This window comes from Onychostruthus taczanowskii, unplaced genomic scaffold (assembly GCF_017590055.1).
Source record: "Onychostruthus taczanowskii isolate IOZ18803 unplaced genomic scaffold, ASM1759005v1 scaffold163, whole genome shotgun sequence".
NCBI lineage: Eukaryota > Metazoa > Chordata > Aves > Passeriformes > Passeridae > Onychostruthus > Onychostruthus taczanowskii.
The window spans coordinates 416,067-435,064 of NW_024498829.1; the positions used below are offsets into that span (position 1 = coordinate 416,067).

General features: G+C 36.7%; 1 protein-coding gene across 1 annotated transcript in view; it reads left to right on the forward strand.

Annotated features, from left to right (window-relative positions):
- Positions 1–18,998, forward strand: part of ADCY1 (adenylate cyclase 1) — a 150,678-nt gene that overhangs the window by 23,802 nt on the left and 107,878 nt on the right. Inside the window, exon 2 of the mRNA XM_041399528.1 lies at positions 18,742–18,891. Within this exon, the coding sequence (XP_041255462.1) occupies positions 18,742–18,891 (150 nt within the window). The remainder of the gene's footprint in view (positions 1–18,741; positions 18,892–18,998) is intronic.

Consider the following 18,998-nt stretch of genomic DNA (forward strand, 5'->3'; position numbering starts at 1 on the left):
TAAAATGACCACAAGTTGCTCCCCTTTCCCCTCCCTCCAATGTGAGGAACACAAAACAAAGATCACTAGTTGAGCTAACAATAACTTAGTGGAAACAGCAATGAGGTAAGAAAATGAGCAGCAACAGTATTAGCAGCAAAACACATAAGACAAAGAAATAATTTAATGCAAAATAAAACATTACTGAACTGTTTCACTCACCATGTTTTTTTCCCACCAGAAGGAATGCCTTTCTCCTCCCCTAGCAATGACAGGAGGAGGTATCAAATAACATCTGGGGCCTGGCCATGCCCCCTCAGCCATGCCCAGCTGCTCCCAGCTACTGCAAAAAATTAACCCTGTACTGAACAAAACTAGGACAATTCCCAGAGGTGTTCCAATCCAGTTTTGGTGGGGTTCTGTGCAACCTGGTCTAGTTAAAGGTCTCCCTGCCCACTGCAGTAGTTGGTAGTAGATGTTTAACATCCCTTCCAACCCAAGCCATTCTGTGATTCCATGATTCTGTGATTCCATGATCAGAGCCATGGTGCCACATTGCTCACCACAGTCATTACTGCCCCTGAGATGGGAGGTCAGTGGTGGGTTAGATACTGTCTTTGTCCTATAGTGGTTCAGCTTCAAGGACTACCAAAAGAACTCATATTTTCAATATTCTGTGAACTTAGATTTTTGCACTGTGAATTGTATTCTGTTCTAGTTCAGAAGTTCTTAGAAGGACCAACACCACATGCAACAACCTCAAAGTGGATAGTACACTGTGGACAATTCTGCAATGCTACTCTCTTCACCCTGACTAGACATCCTCTGGTTTCTTATGTTAGAAGCAAGGGTAGAATTCAAGAGTCATGGTTCATTAGAATGAGTGAATGATTGCTGTATAAAAATTGGACTTTTTTAAATAGTGAGTGCATCATAAATCCCTTGGCAATGGGTATATTTTTTAGTAAGTGTTTAAACCAGAATTGTGTTAAAATTGTAGATTTACATGTCTTCTATTTCTATTTTGGCAAACACTGCTCTTATTTCGCCTATTTTTAATTAATACTGGACAAAGAAATGTTGACAAAAATGGTAAACCCCTGTTGTAAAAATTTAAATCCTTTCTGATTAATACCATCTGCATTTAGGAGCATAGCATGTATATTTCCAGGAAGGTGAGAATCATTTGCAGGAGTAGGGAATCATGATGTACACTCACATTAACATATTACATGTGTTCCTATTGCTGCATGGATTGGCTAAGCACTTAAATAGAAAACCAAATAAAGCATGTCAAAATGTATTGTATACGAATGCATTAGCATCTCTCACTCACTTGCAAATCTGTAAAACACTGGGCAATATGGCAGGGCAGCATGAAAATTTGGGTTGAATTGTAATCAAAAGTAATTAGAAGTAATCAAGGGCTATTGCACTGATGGTTTTATTTTATATGTTGATTTTATGATAATATTTGGAATGTCATGCTAAATTGGAGTTATGAATGTATAGATATATATACACATATATAAAAAATACATTTATGTATAACATACACAGAACACAGAGTTACACAGAGACATATCATTTTTCAATGAATGACTTTGGAAGTAAGTTTAAATTTGAACTCCTTTAAGTAGGTTAAGATATTTCAGTTATCTGATCAGTGAAATACAGTGACTGACCTACATTTGTGAGGAAATAATTTTTCTGAAAATGCTGTTCTGACTTTAAAAGGATCATTAGTGGAACATATCTGGCAGTCTAATTTCCATTTTAGATAACTCAGAATTATTAATTCACATATTATACCCAGGCAGACTTCTAATTTCTGCAGAGAAGTGTCAAGGCCTTCACAGCTTGAAAGGCGATAGCCAAAACCAACTATGTAACAAGGGATAACTGTATGGGATAAAAGGGATTTGCACTCCTATGGATTTCCTACTGTGCTGTTTCAAATCGCTTGACAGAGTTACAGGTCTCGGTTAATTTCTTTCTCCCTGATCTCTTTTTGGTGTTGGTCTTGATAATTTCCCATGTAGCATCTCACAGTGTATTTCACGATTCCATCATATATTTGTATATATGAAAACATCAGGTTGGGTGTACAAAACACTGTGAAACCACACTTGTTTTTTCTGAGTAGTACCCCACACCTCTGCGCAGTGAAACACAGACTGGATGAATTCAGCTACTAGTGTGCATTAGCCACTACTTGCATCACCAGATCAGCCAACAGCTTGTGCAATAGCTTTAATGCCACAGTTGATGGACTTGACATTAACATTCTGAATACTTCCAAGCCACGCTCTGTTTCACAACATATCTGAATTCCTCACAAGGTTTGCCAGAGTGCTGCTGCATGGTAAAAATTTTCTGAGCAAACTGCTGTTTGATGAAGAAAGCTGGAGATGTGGAAAAAAGTGAGGATTTTTTTTTAATAAAAGTTTTGCAGAAGTTGAATTAAATATTGCTGAATTGGAACTGTATGACATAGCTTTGCAAGAGACATTTGATTTTTGTACTCTTCTCCTGGGGTGCTTATTTAAATAGAAAAATGTCATCAAAATACTGCATGATACTCATAACCTTCAGCAACTGCTAAAAACATAGATTTTGAGCTTTGATCTTTTGTGAAGAATTATTCCATCTGGGAGCTGTGGGTTTGACTGTTTCACTTCTTAACTCTTTGTGGGATCTCTGCAGTGATTAGGTGTCTGTCAAAATGTACTGCAGTTAGTTGGTCTTCTGCTGAGTTCTGTCAGTCCTAGGGGCTGGTTTGCCCAGTTTCCTAACTGGCTGATACTGATACTGTTTCCATCATCTACATTAGATGGTTGATTTATGGGTTTTGGATTTTAGTTACCTGATTGGGGTTTGTTTTTTTTTTTTTTCAAATGAACACTGCTGACTGGCAGTATCCCAGTTAGCCGTGTTGGGAGCTCTTGTCCACCTGTCTTTAGGTCTTAGGAGTGGGCAGGCTGTCTATTGCTTGTCTGTCTATCTATGCTTAGAGCAAGGACAGGAACATTTTTTGATTATAACCATCTCTTTTACTTTTTTTACTTGTGGCTTCATGACTGCAGATGTGATGGCAGTCTCTGTAGCTTTCAAATACATTGGGCCCAACTGTATTCTCTGTTGAAATCTAGTAATAAAATTCCCTTTGCTTTCAGCTAGGATAAAAGGAAAAAAACAAACAAAAAGAAATTTGGACAGACTAACAAAAAAGTCCCCCACAAACTAAAAACTTAACATTCTTCTTGGAGCTTCCTTCCCAGAAACATCTACATTTTTGTTAGGAAATCTAAGTTTTTCTACCTTGTACCCTTAGTTCCGTGTCATTTCCCAAAGCTTTCCTCTATAGCATTCAGACTGCACTTCTGATACAAGTTGTTAATTCTCTTTGTAGTTAGCTATTTTCCATTCTGTGAGTCTGTGATTCTGGCATATTATGATCTTTCCAGAGAGCCTTTAGAACTTTTCAGAATGTAGATCCAGTGCAGTTGATCCAAAACTTTCCTAGTCCATAGACAACATAGTAGCAGGAGACAGTTACTGTACTTAATCCATAATTGGTGTATTTTGGAGACTGGAGGTATATTTACCTTTTTCTACTTGGTCAGCATAGATGAGAGCTGTGTAGTCAGGGAACCACATGTCTAAGAAATCCCTGCCAGGTTCAGAATGTGGGTTTATTATTGATTCAAGATACTCTGGACTATTCTCCTGAAGAAGACTTTCTTTCTAAGCTGAGGCTTAGCAAAGGCTATTCATTCCACTCTTCTATTTTGCACCTGTACTGTTTAATAAACCAGACATTTGAAGCCCTTTTCTAGGCTCTTTTACCACTGCAACTAACTTAAATACATAATCTTTAAAGTCAGCATCTTCATCACTGTTACCAGCCTCCCTGTGGAAATAACCATGGCCAATATTTTATGATTTAATAGCAATATCTGTGGCATCTTGCTTAATTAATTTTGTTTAGCTGGAACATATTTTCATGCAGTGGTGATTCTCATGTTGCTAACTGTTGAAAAGAATGTGATCCCTCAAGGGGTACAACTTGGAAAAATAAGATTATTTGTACATAGTGGGTTGGTTTTAGTCAGGTGAGTTCTCCAAGCCGATTAAACTTGTGATTGCTGACTCAGGACAGGAACAAGAGCCAGTAGAAAGTAGCATCAGGGCAGTCTCTGCTTCAGCTGGTTCACATTGCCTTTGTGCCTCCCCCCACTCACTCCCCATTTCATGTGTTTATAGCAGTACTAATGAGGATGTAGCTTGAAGAATCTGTTCAAACACTGAAACTAGAAGCAATATGAACACAGGACTGCACCTGGAAGGATAAACTCGCATAAGAGAGTGTTTCAAGTCTCTCAGGCAGAGAGACTGCATTTCCGTGGATAGAGTTTTTCAGAGCTCAGAGGGTATTGTCTTTGTAGCACTGTGCTATTCTCAGGAGACATACAACCAGTGTTCAAGCTTTTGACGTGCACCTTTGAAGGCAGCTGGCGAATGGCTCTCTTGACTGTGCAAGGTCCTAAGTCCCTAAATAAACTGATTCATTTTTGCTAAAATGTTGCTTTACTAGATCAAATTATTGTTTGACTTATGCTTGTATCCTACTTCTATCAGTAGTCTTGTCTTGATTACTCAAAATGCTATGCCACATTGTGCATTCACTGCTTACTAAAAAAACCCCAAAGAACTGGTGGTGTTCCCTACCTCAAAGGATAGCAGTTTTAAGTTGGTACTGCATAGTGTATTACTGGAGCCAGCAACCACTATGTTTCATTAATTGTGCAGTTATACAGGTGATGAGTTAGATATATTGGTCCATTTGATAGCATTGAGACTTTACAGATTTAGAGGAGTTATTTTGCCTAGTGCATTGCTGAAAAGCTGCTACTTGAGGTGAAACACAGTAGCTGCTTAGCAGCTGGCAGATTCCTAAAATCCACTGACCCTACAGGGGAAATTTAGGCAGGCAAAAATGTAATTACTTGGTGTATTTTTTACACTGAATTCATTTACACAATGCCTTACCATGGAAATATATCTCACTCAATGTCTCTATTAGCACAGGTCTTCAAGGGTGGAATTGTACATAATTTATGTAATCTGAAGACAATTACAGACATATTAACATGAATAAAGTTATTTAGAGTTCTCTTTAAAACTTGAATCTTAGTTCTTGTGCTTAGTTAATTATATCAAAATAGACCCATTAGTTACTCAATATAAAAATTTGCCTCTTTTAATTAAATGTGTTCAGGGTTTTTTTCAACATAGCAAATGCAATATAGCAAGGCAACATAGCAAATGCAACATAATAAAAGCCAGAATTTAAAATAACTTTCAAAATGTTAGAGACACGTAGATAGCCTGGTAATAATAACATAGCTATAATAACTAAATTTTTAGAATACAGTGTGGAAAGCTAAGCTATTAAAGCAGAAAGCCTGCTATCATTCTGGCTTTCATGTAGATGCAAAAGTGAACAAGATCATGTGAAGTGATTACTGTCAAAATTTAGTTTATTATAGACTATTTAGTTGATTATAGACTGTGCATTTGGGGTTTTATTAAAATTAATTGCACTGGGGCAATTGTTATTTATGTAATGTAAGGCATAGGGTCATATTTCTAAAATTGATAGAACTTTGTGTGAACATCATGGATTTCATCTCTGACTAGTTTTTTAGCTGGCATTTGGACTTAATGAAAGATACTCTAACTTCTAAATGGAGCTAGAAGTTGTTGGAGATGCCTAAAAGTGAACAGAAGTAGTCACCCTGTGATTTGCACGAGTGTTAGTTCAGATTAATTTTTAAATAAAAATACTACAGAGACAGACTTCATGTTCACAGACACAACTTTCCTTTAAGCATTTCATTGGCTTTTCCCTGACTGCTTTTCCTGCAGATTCAGTTGTTCTTCACAGTTTTTTGCCACTTTTTCCTCTATAAAACCAATAATAATACACTTCTGCCTTCTAATGTCATCTTTCTTAGTTGGTTTTAATTCATCCCAGTTCCCCATTCTGTATTGGCATGCAAGCATACATCCATTTGGTCTGACTACCTACTTTCTACACTGTTTAGTTGGAATTTAGCTGGTTCAAGCTATTGGTTTTATTGTTTCATTTGCTTCATTGTTTCTCCCTGCAACTCTTCTTATTCTAAGTAATCTGTTGTTACTTCATCTGCTAAGGATGTGTACTCTTGAGCTGTGTGGTCTTCGATGCTGTCAAAATTCCTCGGTTCTTTTGTTTTGTTTTCACTCCTCTTTTATTTCTTTGAGGTTCATCCCGTTTGCAAAAACTCATCCTGTTTCAAAATCACTAACTCAACACCTCCAGTTTTTATGGAGGTGTAACTTGAACTTACACTATCTTCTCAGCTTCAGGTACTGCATGATTCAATGTTTGATGCTCTTTTAAGAAGTACTTCAGGTGATTTCATTGAGGAAATTAGGATCAGATCACTGTTATTTACCTCTGAAGGTAGGAAAACTATCACTAATGAATCTGTGTAAATTAGGATCTCTCACAGAAGGGTTCATGGACTGTTAAAGTGGATACTTTGTCAGACCATTGGGACAATCACACAAGAAAACTTTTGAAGGTTTTGATATAAAACATTTTAAAAATTAGTTTTAATTTCACGTCAAAATATACATAAAAATAGTCTGTTAATGATAACAATAAAGCAGAGTCGTCATTAGACTAATATGCACAATTCTTTTCAGTGTCATAAAAAATAATGTAAATAATATGCAGTCGCTGCAAGGATGTATGATTCACATATATTTTTATTCTTCAGTACAGAAAGGAAAAGAAAAAATAAAAAATGAAGAGTCACTTATTTACTGCGAAATTATATTTACTTATTTACATTTCTGGTCTAAAATATTCTTAATGTCTGCAAAATTATAATGAAGCTTTACTTCAGTATCACATACCTTTCCTAAATCCCCTATTGCACACTTGTAATTTCCAGGATTGTTTCTGGCAGCATCATATAATGATTTAGGAACTACTTATTTCAGGAGTCTACTGTTATCAGCAGACATTAGAAAATATTAAAATGGTTGACAAGTTTTTGAATGACTAGGTAAGAAGTATTTTAATCTTCCTTTAGGCATCAAGTCTTTCTCATGGAGTAATTAACATCTCTCAGGTTCTTCTGTATATTGTAGGTTTCTCATACACACATAGTATAGCCAACAGTTTTATATTTGCTTTTATTATTAACTCCTCTTAAACACATTTACATTAGCATGATTCAGCACATAGCTTTGTGATGTGTCATCTTTTTCTCTACCTGTGCAGTCTTTATGATACAAGTCCTTTGAGAACTGTAGGGCAGTGGATCTTTTAAAAAAGTGATCTCTACTTTTTGCTGTATTGGAAGGGGGTGAAGAAAAAGCCAAATCTCTTTATTCTGGTAATGCATCTTATGTCTTTATGAGCAGAGACTGCAGTGGAAACTGGGCAAACTAGAGCTGGTCCAAAGTAACCTCTTCCAAAATGCACCTATTTTGGGCATCCTGAGCACCTCCTCTTTCCAATTGCACACCTGTTGGGCATTTTGCTTGCTGTTGTAAACATAGCCAAATACAGTCCTGGATTTATTCTGCCACTTTGAGATCAGACAACAAGCAGACCTGATACCAAAAGAAGGCAAAAGTACAGCAGCACTGTGGAGTACCTGTCCTATTCTAGACTTATTATTTCTTTATTTGTGCAATAAAGACAGCAAACAGCAAGAGGGGATTTGTGTACAGTTAAGGAAGATATAATATGACATATTACAATAGTTGCAATTGACTTTTACTGTTTTGTTACCAGTGTTCAGCTTGCTTTGGGGCTTAACATATTATGTCTCTTTTCTCATTTGTTTTGGAGCAGAAAAAGAAATATTCAGAATACTCAAAAACTCAATTAAATGCCACTCTTTTCCAGGGCATAAAATTTTGCTGTTTGCATTCTTTTATAATATGTTGATGGAAATAACACCATTTCTCTTAAGACCGTACAATCCTAATTTGATGGACAACCTTAAGCTGACCAGAACTGAAAACACATTCAAAGCAGAAAAGAGACCCACCAGAGAGTTTTTAAGCAGGAGGAAATTAAATGAAAGTTGGGATGAGTTATCGAGTATTTTGATAGCTATAAAAGCCCAAGGAATCCAAACCAGAAAGGCATCTTGTTCAGAATTCAAAGAATAACATTCTGTGTTCTTTACCTGTTTTTTTCATTTAAACAAAAGATAACCCAAACCCCTCTCTTACAAGGCAGACCAAAATATGACATCAACAAAAAACCCCCAAAATTAAAATAACCCACATCAAACAGAAGAAAAAGAAAAAATCCCCACAGTCTTAAAGACGGTGCTGATTTGGCATATCTCTCATTTTAGCCCCCTTATTATTCTTCTACTCTTCTATACAGAGTAGGCATGTTTTAGTTCCACTTCATTGTTTTACTTTTTCCTTTTTTTATTTTGTTTTTTTCTGCTATTTCATCCTCTTTCTCCCAAAAACCCCTTGATTTATAGCCTGTTACGCCTTCAAGTTTTTGAGTTAATACTTTAATTTATTTCCACCATTCAACGCCATGTTTTTATATGACTGGCATTCACAATATTCTGACTTTTTCCCAGAACTTTTTTTTTTTTTTTTTTTGCATTTAAATGATACTACATTAAAACAGAACCAGAACATGCACACACAACAAGACAATCATGTAATGCAATAATTTATTAGTCTTGTGCCCTTATGGTGCATCTTTCAAAACACTGTTGATCACAAAATTGGCAGACTCTTATTTCTAAGGTCCTGATCCAGCAATGAGGTTTGTATAAATCAGTTTGGAATGCTACCCGTACTCCCAACCATGGAATCATGCCTCCATTTTTTAAGCACACACAGACTATTTTTAATCATTACCATACAGAGGTTCCAGCAATAAACTTGATTTTTAGGATCAGTAACTGAAAATCAGTAGGATTTGGTCCTTTAATCCTAAATATTTAGAATTTATTTGGCTTCTCTTGAAAAAAATTGACTGATTGATTAAATTGTTAATTACAATAATTAAACAGAGGAATATTCTCTTGTGGTCCTAATCAGTCTGTCCATCAAGTACAAATGTGACCAGAATTTGTTTTGTTAAATCTCCTATCAATCCCTTGTTTAATCAGTTTCTTAGTGACATATGGTATAGCTGGCTTCTCATTGCAAAAATAATTTTCAAAGTTGAACAAGAAAATGGCTAACATTCACCATCTCTTCTTAAGCTGCTCCTTTAACTCTCACAGTATTAAAGCTCTCAAATGCCAACAGTGACAGAAGACACTGTAGCTTAAATGACCCTGCAGAGTAAAAAATCTTATTATCTGTAAAAACAGCTCTTGCAAGTTGTAAAGCACAATGGGAAGAAAAGTAACTGGGCTCTGTGTAATAGAACATGATTTCCTCAAGGCAAGCATTTTCATCTTTTCAGGACAATTGACCAGAAATGACATCATTCACCAACTGCATCAAATGTCTGCATGGAGACAAAAAAAAAGTTATACAAGAGGACAGTTGTCAGGTCTAGCAGGCAATCTTTTTGGTGCAAGGGGAAACTGACTGAGATTAGTTTAGAACTGATATAGTCATGTTTTCATTTTAACAGTGCACAGAGAGTCAGGGCAACAGGACATGCACTTTTCCCTCTCTTTATCTCCATCTGGCTTCATTCATCTGGTAAAGGACCAGGTGTTTTGCCAGTGAGGGAGAACCAAGTCCTCATAGTTTAGTCATTCAACTTAACTTCAAGGTAATTTGTTAGAAGACTTCTGTATACTTCTGGACATTTTGGGAGCAAACCTTTTTTAGTGGCATGAAATAAATGTGAAGTTTCATACTTGATAGGGAACTGTCTACCTGACACTGCTTGGGTCACCAAAAATTACTTGAATTTGTTATATGGGATCTTAAGTAAATAATTTCAGCATGATTTCTCAAAAGTGACTTCATTACAGTGTAATATTTGGACAGCTTCTTGAGTTGAATCTGTGTTTACTTTCTCATCTGCAATATGTCCGTGATTATACCTAACTGACACACACTGACTTGGGAACCTGATTGTATCCATGGCTGTCTCCCAGACCTTGAAAAAGTACCATGAAGTTAAATTCAAGAAAGGCACTTAGAGATTTTAGGGATTGATGTTGCATGTCCCAGGTTTTATGCACCCAACTTTCCAGTTGCAAAATTCAAGTCCTCTTTGGAAATAGCCTGTGTACAGCACAGAGCACCATTTCAGCACCAGATAGATGGTTCAGTGGCTGTGCAGCACACAGAGTAAGCCTGGGGATAGTATTTCATCCCCAGCAGCACAGTTCCTAGGCTTGACAAGTCCAAGCTTGAACACTAGAGAACAGAGCTCAGACTCAGAAAACTCATGTTTTCTCACCAGCTCTATCACTGGCTGGCAAAATAGCCCTCTGCCCCAGCAAGAGTTGTTGGCAAAACTTCATGTAGCACTTTTGAGTTTTCACAGAAAATGCTGTTGACTGAGAGGGCCTAAGTGAAAAGCTGGAAGTGTGCTCCAGCTGTCAGAACATACACGGAAAGGCAGGCCCTGCAAGGGGGACATTGTGCAGTATATTTTAGGTGTGTAATCAGATCATGCCACAGCAGCATGAGGTGACAGTGAGCTCACTCCACGTGTGGCACACAATGGGCTGAGAAGGGTGCATGGCATGGAGCCCAGGAAGGAGGCTGTCCCACTCAGACTGGGCAGTCATCCCCTTTGGGTTGTTACAGGCGCAATCTAAAAATGAGTCTGCCCTTGCTGAGCAGAAACCATGGCCTCATTCTGCATCTGTAGTCTAAGAGCTGTACTCTAGATAAGAAATGCTTCCTGTCTGCAGCATCCAGGCGCCAGACTGAGGCCACTACCTGCTGTTTCTCAACCATGCACAGGACTCAAATGAAAAAAACTTCACTTATGATCTGAACATCCAGTCACCTAGCAACTGTGGTACCATTAAAGGTTTCTAAAAGCTTGGATTATATATCCCCACAAAATTGATGTATTTAGTTACTGCAGCTTAAAAAAAGAGATGATTGATTCTTGTGGGGGAAAGGAACCACGTATTCCATATAGCAAAGCTGAGAATTTGGGCTGGTATAGAATAACTTCAGAGGCTGGTGATCTGTGAAGTTAATAGCATGCATAAATAAATAAAAATATTGGCCACAATATCTCTAGAAATTATTTGTAATGGCTTTGGAAACATATTCCAAGTATTTTGTGATAGATAGCAGCTATTCATCATGCTTGGGAGCAATTGCAATGTCCAAAAACCCCAAACCCATAGAAAACTTCCCAGTGTACAGAAGTGTATACTAGTACACTTGCAGTATACTGAAGAACTAAGGGCTTATTTGTTCTATGACGGCTTAAAATATACTGCAAAAGAATGCAACAGCTAAATCAAGAAAGAAATATAAGTAACTGCCCTGGTTCCAGCTAGGAAAGGGTTAACGTTTGCAGTAGCCACAAGAAGTTATCCTATACCACCTCCCATCATTGCCAGGGGCAGGAGTATTCCCATACTCAGGGTATTGCTGGTAGTGAAAATTGTGTCTGAATCATTTACCTCTCCTGTGCACTCTGTCAGTGATATTGCTGCTGTTACCATCCTTATTTCATTGCTGTTTCTGGTAAATTGTTCTTATCTCCACCAATGATCTTTGCTTTTTCTCCCTCCAATTCTTCTCTCCAGTTCTGTAGGAGGACAGGGAGGGGAAAGAAGGAGTGAGAGAGTTTGCACATGTCTTGGAGTATTTTTACTTGGTTTGGAGTTTTTCAGCGAGAACACTAAATTGATGAATACCATTCCTAAACCATGTCAGTAACATTTGCCTGTATCTTCTCAGGACTAAGAAATACATGGGATGCGACACATAAGGCTTTAGCAAGAATATGTTGGTGTTTTTCTGGGTAGCTCATTGTGTCATCTTTCCACAGATGGAAATGACTGAGACCATATTATTGTGTTTGAGGTAGGTGTTCTGTGAACCTGTTACACTCCGGAGTGCAGTACACAATAAGAGCAAGAGAAAGCTGTAGCTGAGGTATTATATCTTCTCTGAGAGGCATTCATAGCCTCTCATATACTGAAAAACTGTGGAAAACCAGTTCCTCCTGTACACCCAGAAAGTAATATGGATGACTAGGAAATTTTTTTTCCCTCACAGGTAATATTCTTCAGATTTTCTCTTCTGAATAGCGACACTTCTGTAGGCTTTGGAGAGAGTTTTTGCTTTAACTAGAAGTAACCTCCAGTTATCTATCTGAAGTTCTAGTTTGATATATGGGAAGATTGTTCATACTAACATCAGTTGGGCTTGTGCACAGAAATATGAGACCAAGAGACCATAAGTGCTGCTTTCTGTCCTTCTAATAAGAAAATAACAAAATTAAACAACCCCCCAAGAAACAACAAATTACAAAAACCCCCCAAAAATAAACAAAAAAATAACCAAACAAAAACAAAACAAAAAAACCCCAAACCAACAAAAAACAAACAACAAGAAAACCGCAACCCAAACCCGGAAGTCTTGATACACCAAAACAAATATTTAATTTATTGGTATTGGGAAAGGCATAAATGATGGGATTGTGAGTTCCTTTCAGAAATTCCCTAAGAAAGGCACAGAATTTAAGAATCTCAAAAAAAGGGGCCCAAATTAATGCCATAGATTCACATCATATACTTGAGTGAGGTATTGATGAGGAGAAAGCTGCCATTTTGCAACTTCATCAATTTGGTATCTTGCATAGTCATAGTTACATTTATCAGTTACATTTATCAGATTTTTTTTAAGTTTCAGTGCTGCATAAGGTGTAGGAATAAAAATTTGTGATTCAATCAGCTCTACTTCTGCTATTCCATCATAAGTCTCTGCTACCCAATCTCAGAGGTAAATGCTTTGGGCAGGATAAACAGCAAACAGTCTATAATGTGGGAGGGAGGTACACTAACTTTTCTCCCAGAGCATGCTTCCAAACTAAAAGGGCATATCCTTTGGAGAATGATGGAACAAGTGAAATTTTTAAGACTGGCGTGTTTGATGGCTCTCAGTGACTCTGCTTTTGTAGAGGGAACTTTTTTACAAAGGTGTATGGCATGTACTTTAAACAATTTTTAAAAATTGTGTCTTTTACTTTGATCAAACAGGATGCAAACAGAGGGGGAGACAAAAAGTAGATTTCTGCAATTACACATTGTGTGTACACACTTCAGAAAAACTGGCTGTGATTAGTGTGTTTAGCATCCTTGAAATTTTAATAATTTCCCTTTACTTGTATGGTTATAGACATCCCAGTGCTACTGTCTTTTCCTTAACAGTGACACCTGCACTCATTATCACTGAAATAACTGTTCACTAATCACCTCTTAGAGTATGTTGTAGATTCACAAGGTTACAAATGAACACAGAAACCATGTGAATAGCACAGCAGAACAGCATTTCCTTAGCATATGACATAAGCCAGCTGGAACCAAAACTTTGCCAAAATAATAGAGGGATGTTTATTAAAATGGGAATACATTTATTTGGAGAAAAATAGTTCAGCTGTCTCCTCTGGTGGGAGAGTGTTCTTTTTTGGAAATTGTCAGGAACTAGGGAGAAGTTCTCTTTCCTCTCTTACACTACTTCAGCAATTAGAGGAAGCAGATTTAGTAATTAAGCATGCTCAAAATGTTTCAAAATGATTTGAATAAATGAATTTCTAAACTTAACAACACCATGTCAGAATCAAGAGCTGGTTGTGCATTCTCCCCTGTACAGCCTAACACTGTAAATAAAGCACTGCTCTAATGGTAGTATTTTCCATAAGAGGAGAAACTATTTTTTGTTTAAACTCTTGTTCGTGATACCAACAATTTTCATAAAGAGCAGTCTTGCCTTGCTTTTCAATGGTTTTAATGATAGAAGCACTAACTAATTTTTGTAAGCTGTTCATGTCTCCTTCTTTAGAGACATTCCACACAATAGACATTCATATTTTAAAATAAAGCATTGCATTGCAGTATCTTAGAAGATTTTGACAGAATGAGTAAATGTTACATTATCAAAGGACTTTGACAGAATGCGTAAATATTATATTATCCTAACAGGAACAACAATAGCACCCAGAAATCACTTGCAGTAAAATTCAATTAATGGAGAAAACTGGAAGTAGAATTTAGACATACCATACCTCCCATCAAGTATCTAAGGATTAAGATATACAGAAATTGCACTGATTTCTTCCTTTTCCAGCAAATTTCAATTTTCATATGGAGATGCTGGCCATATCTCCTACATGTTCCACTCTACTTCAGGAGTTGTCATGAGAACTCATGCTTCTGAGAATAAATGAAATATTGATATTAGCTACTAAATTATACCTCTGGGAGTGGTAACTATTGAAGTCCTACTTAGACCACAAGTCCACCTTTTAGAAAGCACAATGGAATTCTGAGGGAGTCTCTTCAAGTTTCCTTTTTTTTATTATTTAGCCTATGACAATTTGGGCACTTCAATAACCATCCATATGAATACCACTTTGTAAAAAGGTTTTCTGTGATCCAGAAGTCACTTACATCTTTTTGAAACAGCCACATTTTTCTGAGATAATTTTGTAATAGAAACAGAAAGCTAATGTGCAGTGAAAACCAGCTTTAATTTTGAACCATCTATTATGCAACTCAACCTGAGAACAGAATGTCTGCTGAGTAAACAGAGTCCTCTCAAAAGAAAAATAATAATTTGTAGAAGAATTTTTCACCATTTAATTGAGAAAGAGCAAGTGCACCCATGAAAGCACATATGAGCATTCTTGCTTTGAAAGAAAAAGGAGAGAATAAATCCTATCTGGAGTAGGGAAAAATGTTTCAAAAGACTCTTCAAAGAGTCTCTCAACTAATCCTGTGGGAGACTCAAGAAGAGGGAGATGAATCTGGGGAATAAAAAGGAGATCTTTAATTAAACTCCTCAAGCTCTGTGTATGCATATGTGTTTTACATATGTCTACTGCTAGAATTATTTGCTCACTCCTTGATGGGTGTTGCTATATTGCACTGTTCAAGTTCCCTTCCAAAAGTGAGTTGAGACCCAAAAAATGGAATGGAGAAATAAAAAAGAGAGAGAGAAAGAAAGACATTTGGTTGTAACATCTGCTGGAGGTTCCAACCTCTAGGCAACCCATAAAGATTAGATTTATTGGAAGTCTGCCTTTGATAACACCCTCACACAAGTGACGATGCCAGAATTCATCTGCTAGCAGGGAGTGTAACCAACTAAGAACCAGAGAATATTAAAGCTGAGAATGTTCATACTGAAATGCTGCAATAGGCAGAATGTATGACACAAGATTCACTGACAGTGACAAAAAAAAATTTGGAAACATGCTTTCATGACCCTGTTAACCTTTGTGTATTCTGGCTGATCTGTAATCTCATTATGGATTGAAAGAATAACATAGTTTTAAAGTTTGCAGCATAAAATTATCTTCAAACCATTTTGTGTTGCATCAAGGAAAATAGGTTTTTGGTAGTTCTATAAATAAAAAGTGATGGTGAAACCTGAAGACCACTAAGCAGTAGTATAGTAAATAATGTAGGAATAACCTAAAATGAAAATCCTTCATATTTCAGCAGTTTTGAATGCTGTAGTACCTTTTCAATGTTCCTTAGTTTTAACAGCAAGTCTCACAATCTTTTCTGGAATTATGGGACATAATGTATTTTATATTTATAATATATAAATATAAATAAATATATATTAAAATATATCTAAAATATATAAAAATATATATGCATATATGTGTATAGATAAGGAGGTACATATTAAAATGAAAGGACTGGAAAATGGTGCACATTTGAGAAACCTAGAGAGAAAGACTAGTATTTCATTGCAATTGGGAGAAAAATAGTAATTAAGTAAAAACAGGTTGTGGAGGAAAGGAATTCTTACCTCAGGAGACAATCTGCCCTACTTTCTTTTCTCACATTTTGAAATCTATAAATCTTTTACTTGCTTTATCACTTTCCTGGTTCCCTGCAGGCCAGAGCTGACAGCTAAGCCTCTGTTTTATCATAAACTGTTCAAAGTATGCCAGAAAATTACTTACCCTGCTGAGCTTGAAAGTGGCAGGAACCCACCTACTGGTTGCCCCTAGACCAGGTGATCACTGTTGCTTGAGTGAAATTGTAATGATAGTCCCAGAACAGTTGGCAGATTGTTATAATATTATGATCTTTTACTGCTTCCAGTTGAAATCCAGAAACTGAGTGGACTTTTTTTTTTAATTATTATTGTCTGTAGAGGTAATTATTTGTGTGTTGAGCCACTCTGATATCAGTACAAAAAGATAGCTTTTCACCCTGTGTTATTACCAGCTCTTTTGTATATGGACAGGGTCAAGTAGTTGCACTGCCTGTAACTGTCAGCTCTGTTCATTCTGTGGGCTCTCTTCACTGTCTTTGGATACAACATTTAAAAATCCTTTCTATTTTTATACCATTGCACTTGAAGAATTAGTGTTTAAAATACACTACACTTTGGCATGATAAAATGCAAGGATAAGGTGAGTGTGGTCATAACCATTTCTCCAAAAATAGGATTCCACTGGAATTTCTACAGTTATTTCATTTTAGTAGGCGCTAACTTGTGATAAAATATTTATGTACCTCAAACCTGATCACCTCTGTGATCAAGCAAAATGAAGCAGAATGGGAATTGCAGACTATTTATGTTCAGCCTGTATCATGAAATAATATGCTCATGTACTGCATTTCATCTTCAAATTCTACTATCTGTATTGTCATCTGAAATAGCATATAACTAAGTGGTATATGAGATTGTGATGTTAAAATTAATCTGAATGCAGATGAACCTGCATTTTGCAATTCTCAGGACGAAGTTATAGCACCATTCTTCACTGCTTTTACCTCTTGTGAGATAATTGTATCTTTTTTGATAACTAAGGGGAAAAGTACCACTAATGCTAGGCACAGCTCCTTTTATTGAGACAGGTTATCTTTGGATTTTGTGCTGGTGAGAATATTTGCAGGGAATTCGTTGTTGATGTCCCGTTAACTAACAACAACCAAGTTTGAAGGTAAAAGTTAGAGGACTTGTGAATCCATGAAGGTCTATAAAACTAACCCAGAATGAGTTTTTCAATTCTTCCCACTATTCTGAGTTAAGAGGTAGGATGTTTATTACCTTTAGTTCTGCACATCAGAAATATCCTGCTTATTTGTGCAGAGTGGAACATTTCCCAAAGTCTCTCCAAAAATATCAGGGATGTCATTTTGAGTCTTTGTTTATCACATTAGCTTACCATAAAGCCTTCAGCCCTAGTCTTGTTAAGGAAGCATTCTCTGCAACAATATCAGTGATTTTATTTTTCTTAAAATTTGATTATATTGTTGGTACCCTTTGACTCATTATACTGTGCAAACAAAAGAAATGGTCTCCTCTCCAGTTTATGCTGGTAGATCATGCAACAGCAGAGGTGCACTACCTTGAAATGTGTACTTTGAAAAAGGAAAAAAATGTCAGTTATATGGTCTTTTTCAACTATTTTAGGTGCATAGGAACTTAACATGAATTGTGTTACTTGTTGTAATATCTTTCTTTGCTCCTATTTTGCTCACTCTTGGCCAGTTTAAATGCCAGCTCATTTCTGATTTTTGGGAATTTGTGAGTCCCATGAATCCTTATCATGATGTTGTAGGCTTTAGGGTATATAAGGATACTGGGGCTGAAAAGACACTGGGAAAAAGCACTACTTCCTCCTGACTAAATAGACATTGCATTGCAGAAATTATAATCTGAAGACATGTTTCAGAGGTGTGGTAAGAAACTTGGACAGAATTGCCTTTGATGTGGAGGTTGTGTACAAACCACTGTTCAGTTATTTATGTTAGTTAAGTAACTTTATCACATATTGTTAAAACATTTAAAAAACACAGAAAGGCAGTTGAGTCATTTTTGTGTCCTTCACAAAAACACTGTTTATAGAAGTAGTTCCAAAGTACAGTGGTCGCTGATTATTGCGTAGTGGTGGGCCTTGGGTTGTGCTGAGGGCCATCATCTGAAAGGACTCAGCACCTCCTGAGAGATCTGCTGCAGGATAGCATCAACGATATTTTGGATGATTTCTCAAATAGTACAATATGGTTGCTAACAGTGAATAGGGGAAGAGAAACAGATTTTCCAAATGCAAACCACACAATGTGAAAGCTTGGGGTATCTAGGCACACATTTTTTCAGTCACAGGTTTGTCAGTCTCTGTCTTCTCCACTATTAAAAAAGAGACCAATAATATCTTTACTTTATAAAGGTATTGGAAAACAATTTCAGTTTTCAGGGTATATTTGAACAAATTTTGATGACATTGCTCTCTTTATTAGACGGACAGATCTGCCAATGGGCTGATGAAAGAAATTATGATTAACCAAGATGACAAGCTAGAAGAAATTAACTCCAGCAGATGCAAAATTCTGTATTATGCAATATTGCTTGTCCAGATTTGTGATAGCTGCTGTAATTGTTTCACTGCAGGAAGGCATATCAGTGATGTGGCTAGCAAGGCACAGTTTTCAGCGAGTATTTTAATGTATGTTTGCTAAGCAGAAATGTGAAATAAAAATCTGTATTTTAAAATATTCATATATTTTTCTTTCTTTCTTACAGCTTGTGGCCAATGCAATCCTTTTTGTCAGTGTAAATTTGTATGGGGTCTTTGTGAGAATTTTGACAGAAAGGGCTCAGAGGAAGGCATTCCTTCAGGCCAGGAACTGCATTGAGGACAGGCTGAGACTGGAGGATGAAAATGAAAAACAGGTCAGTTTCTAAGCCTTATTTATTTTTCTCTCTTTCTCCTGATGACTGTAGTTATGTGAGCCACAGGTTAGGACATTGTTGCCAAATGCATGCTAGGGCATGTGTGC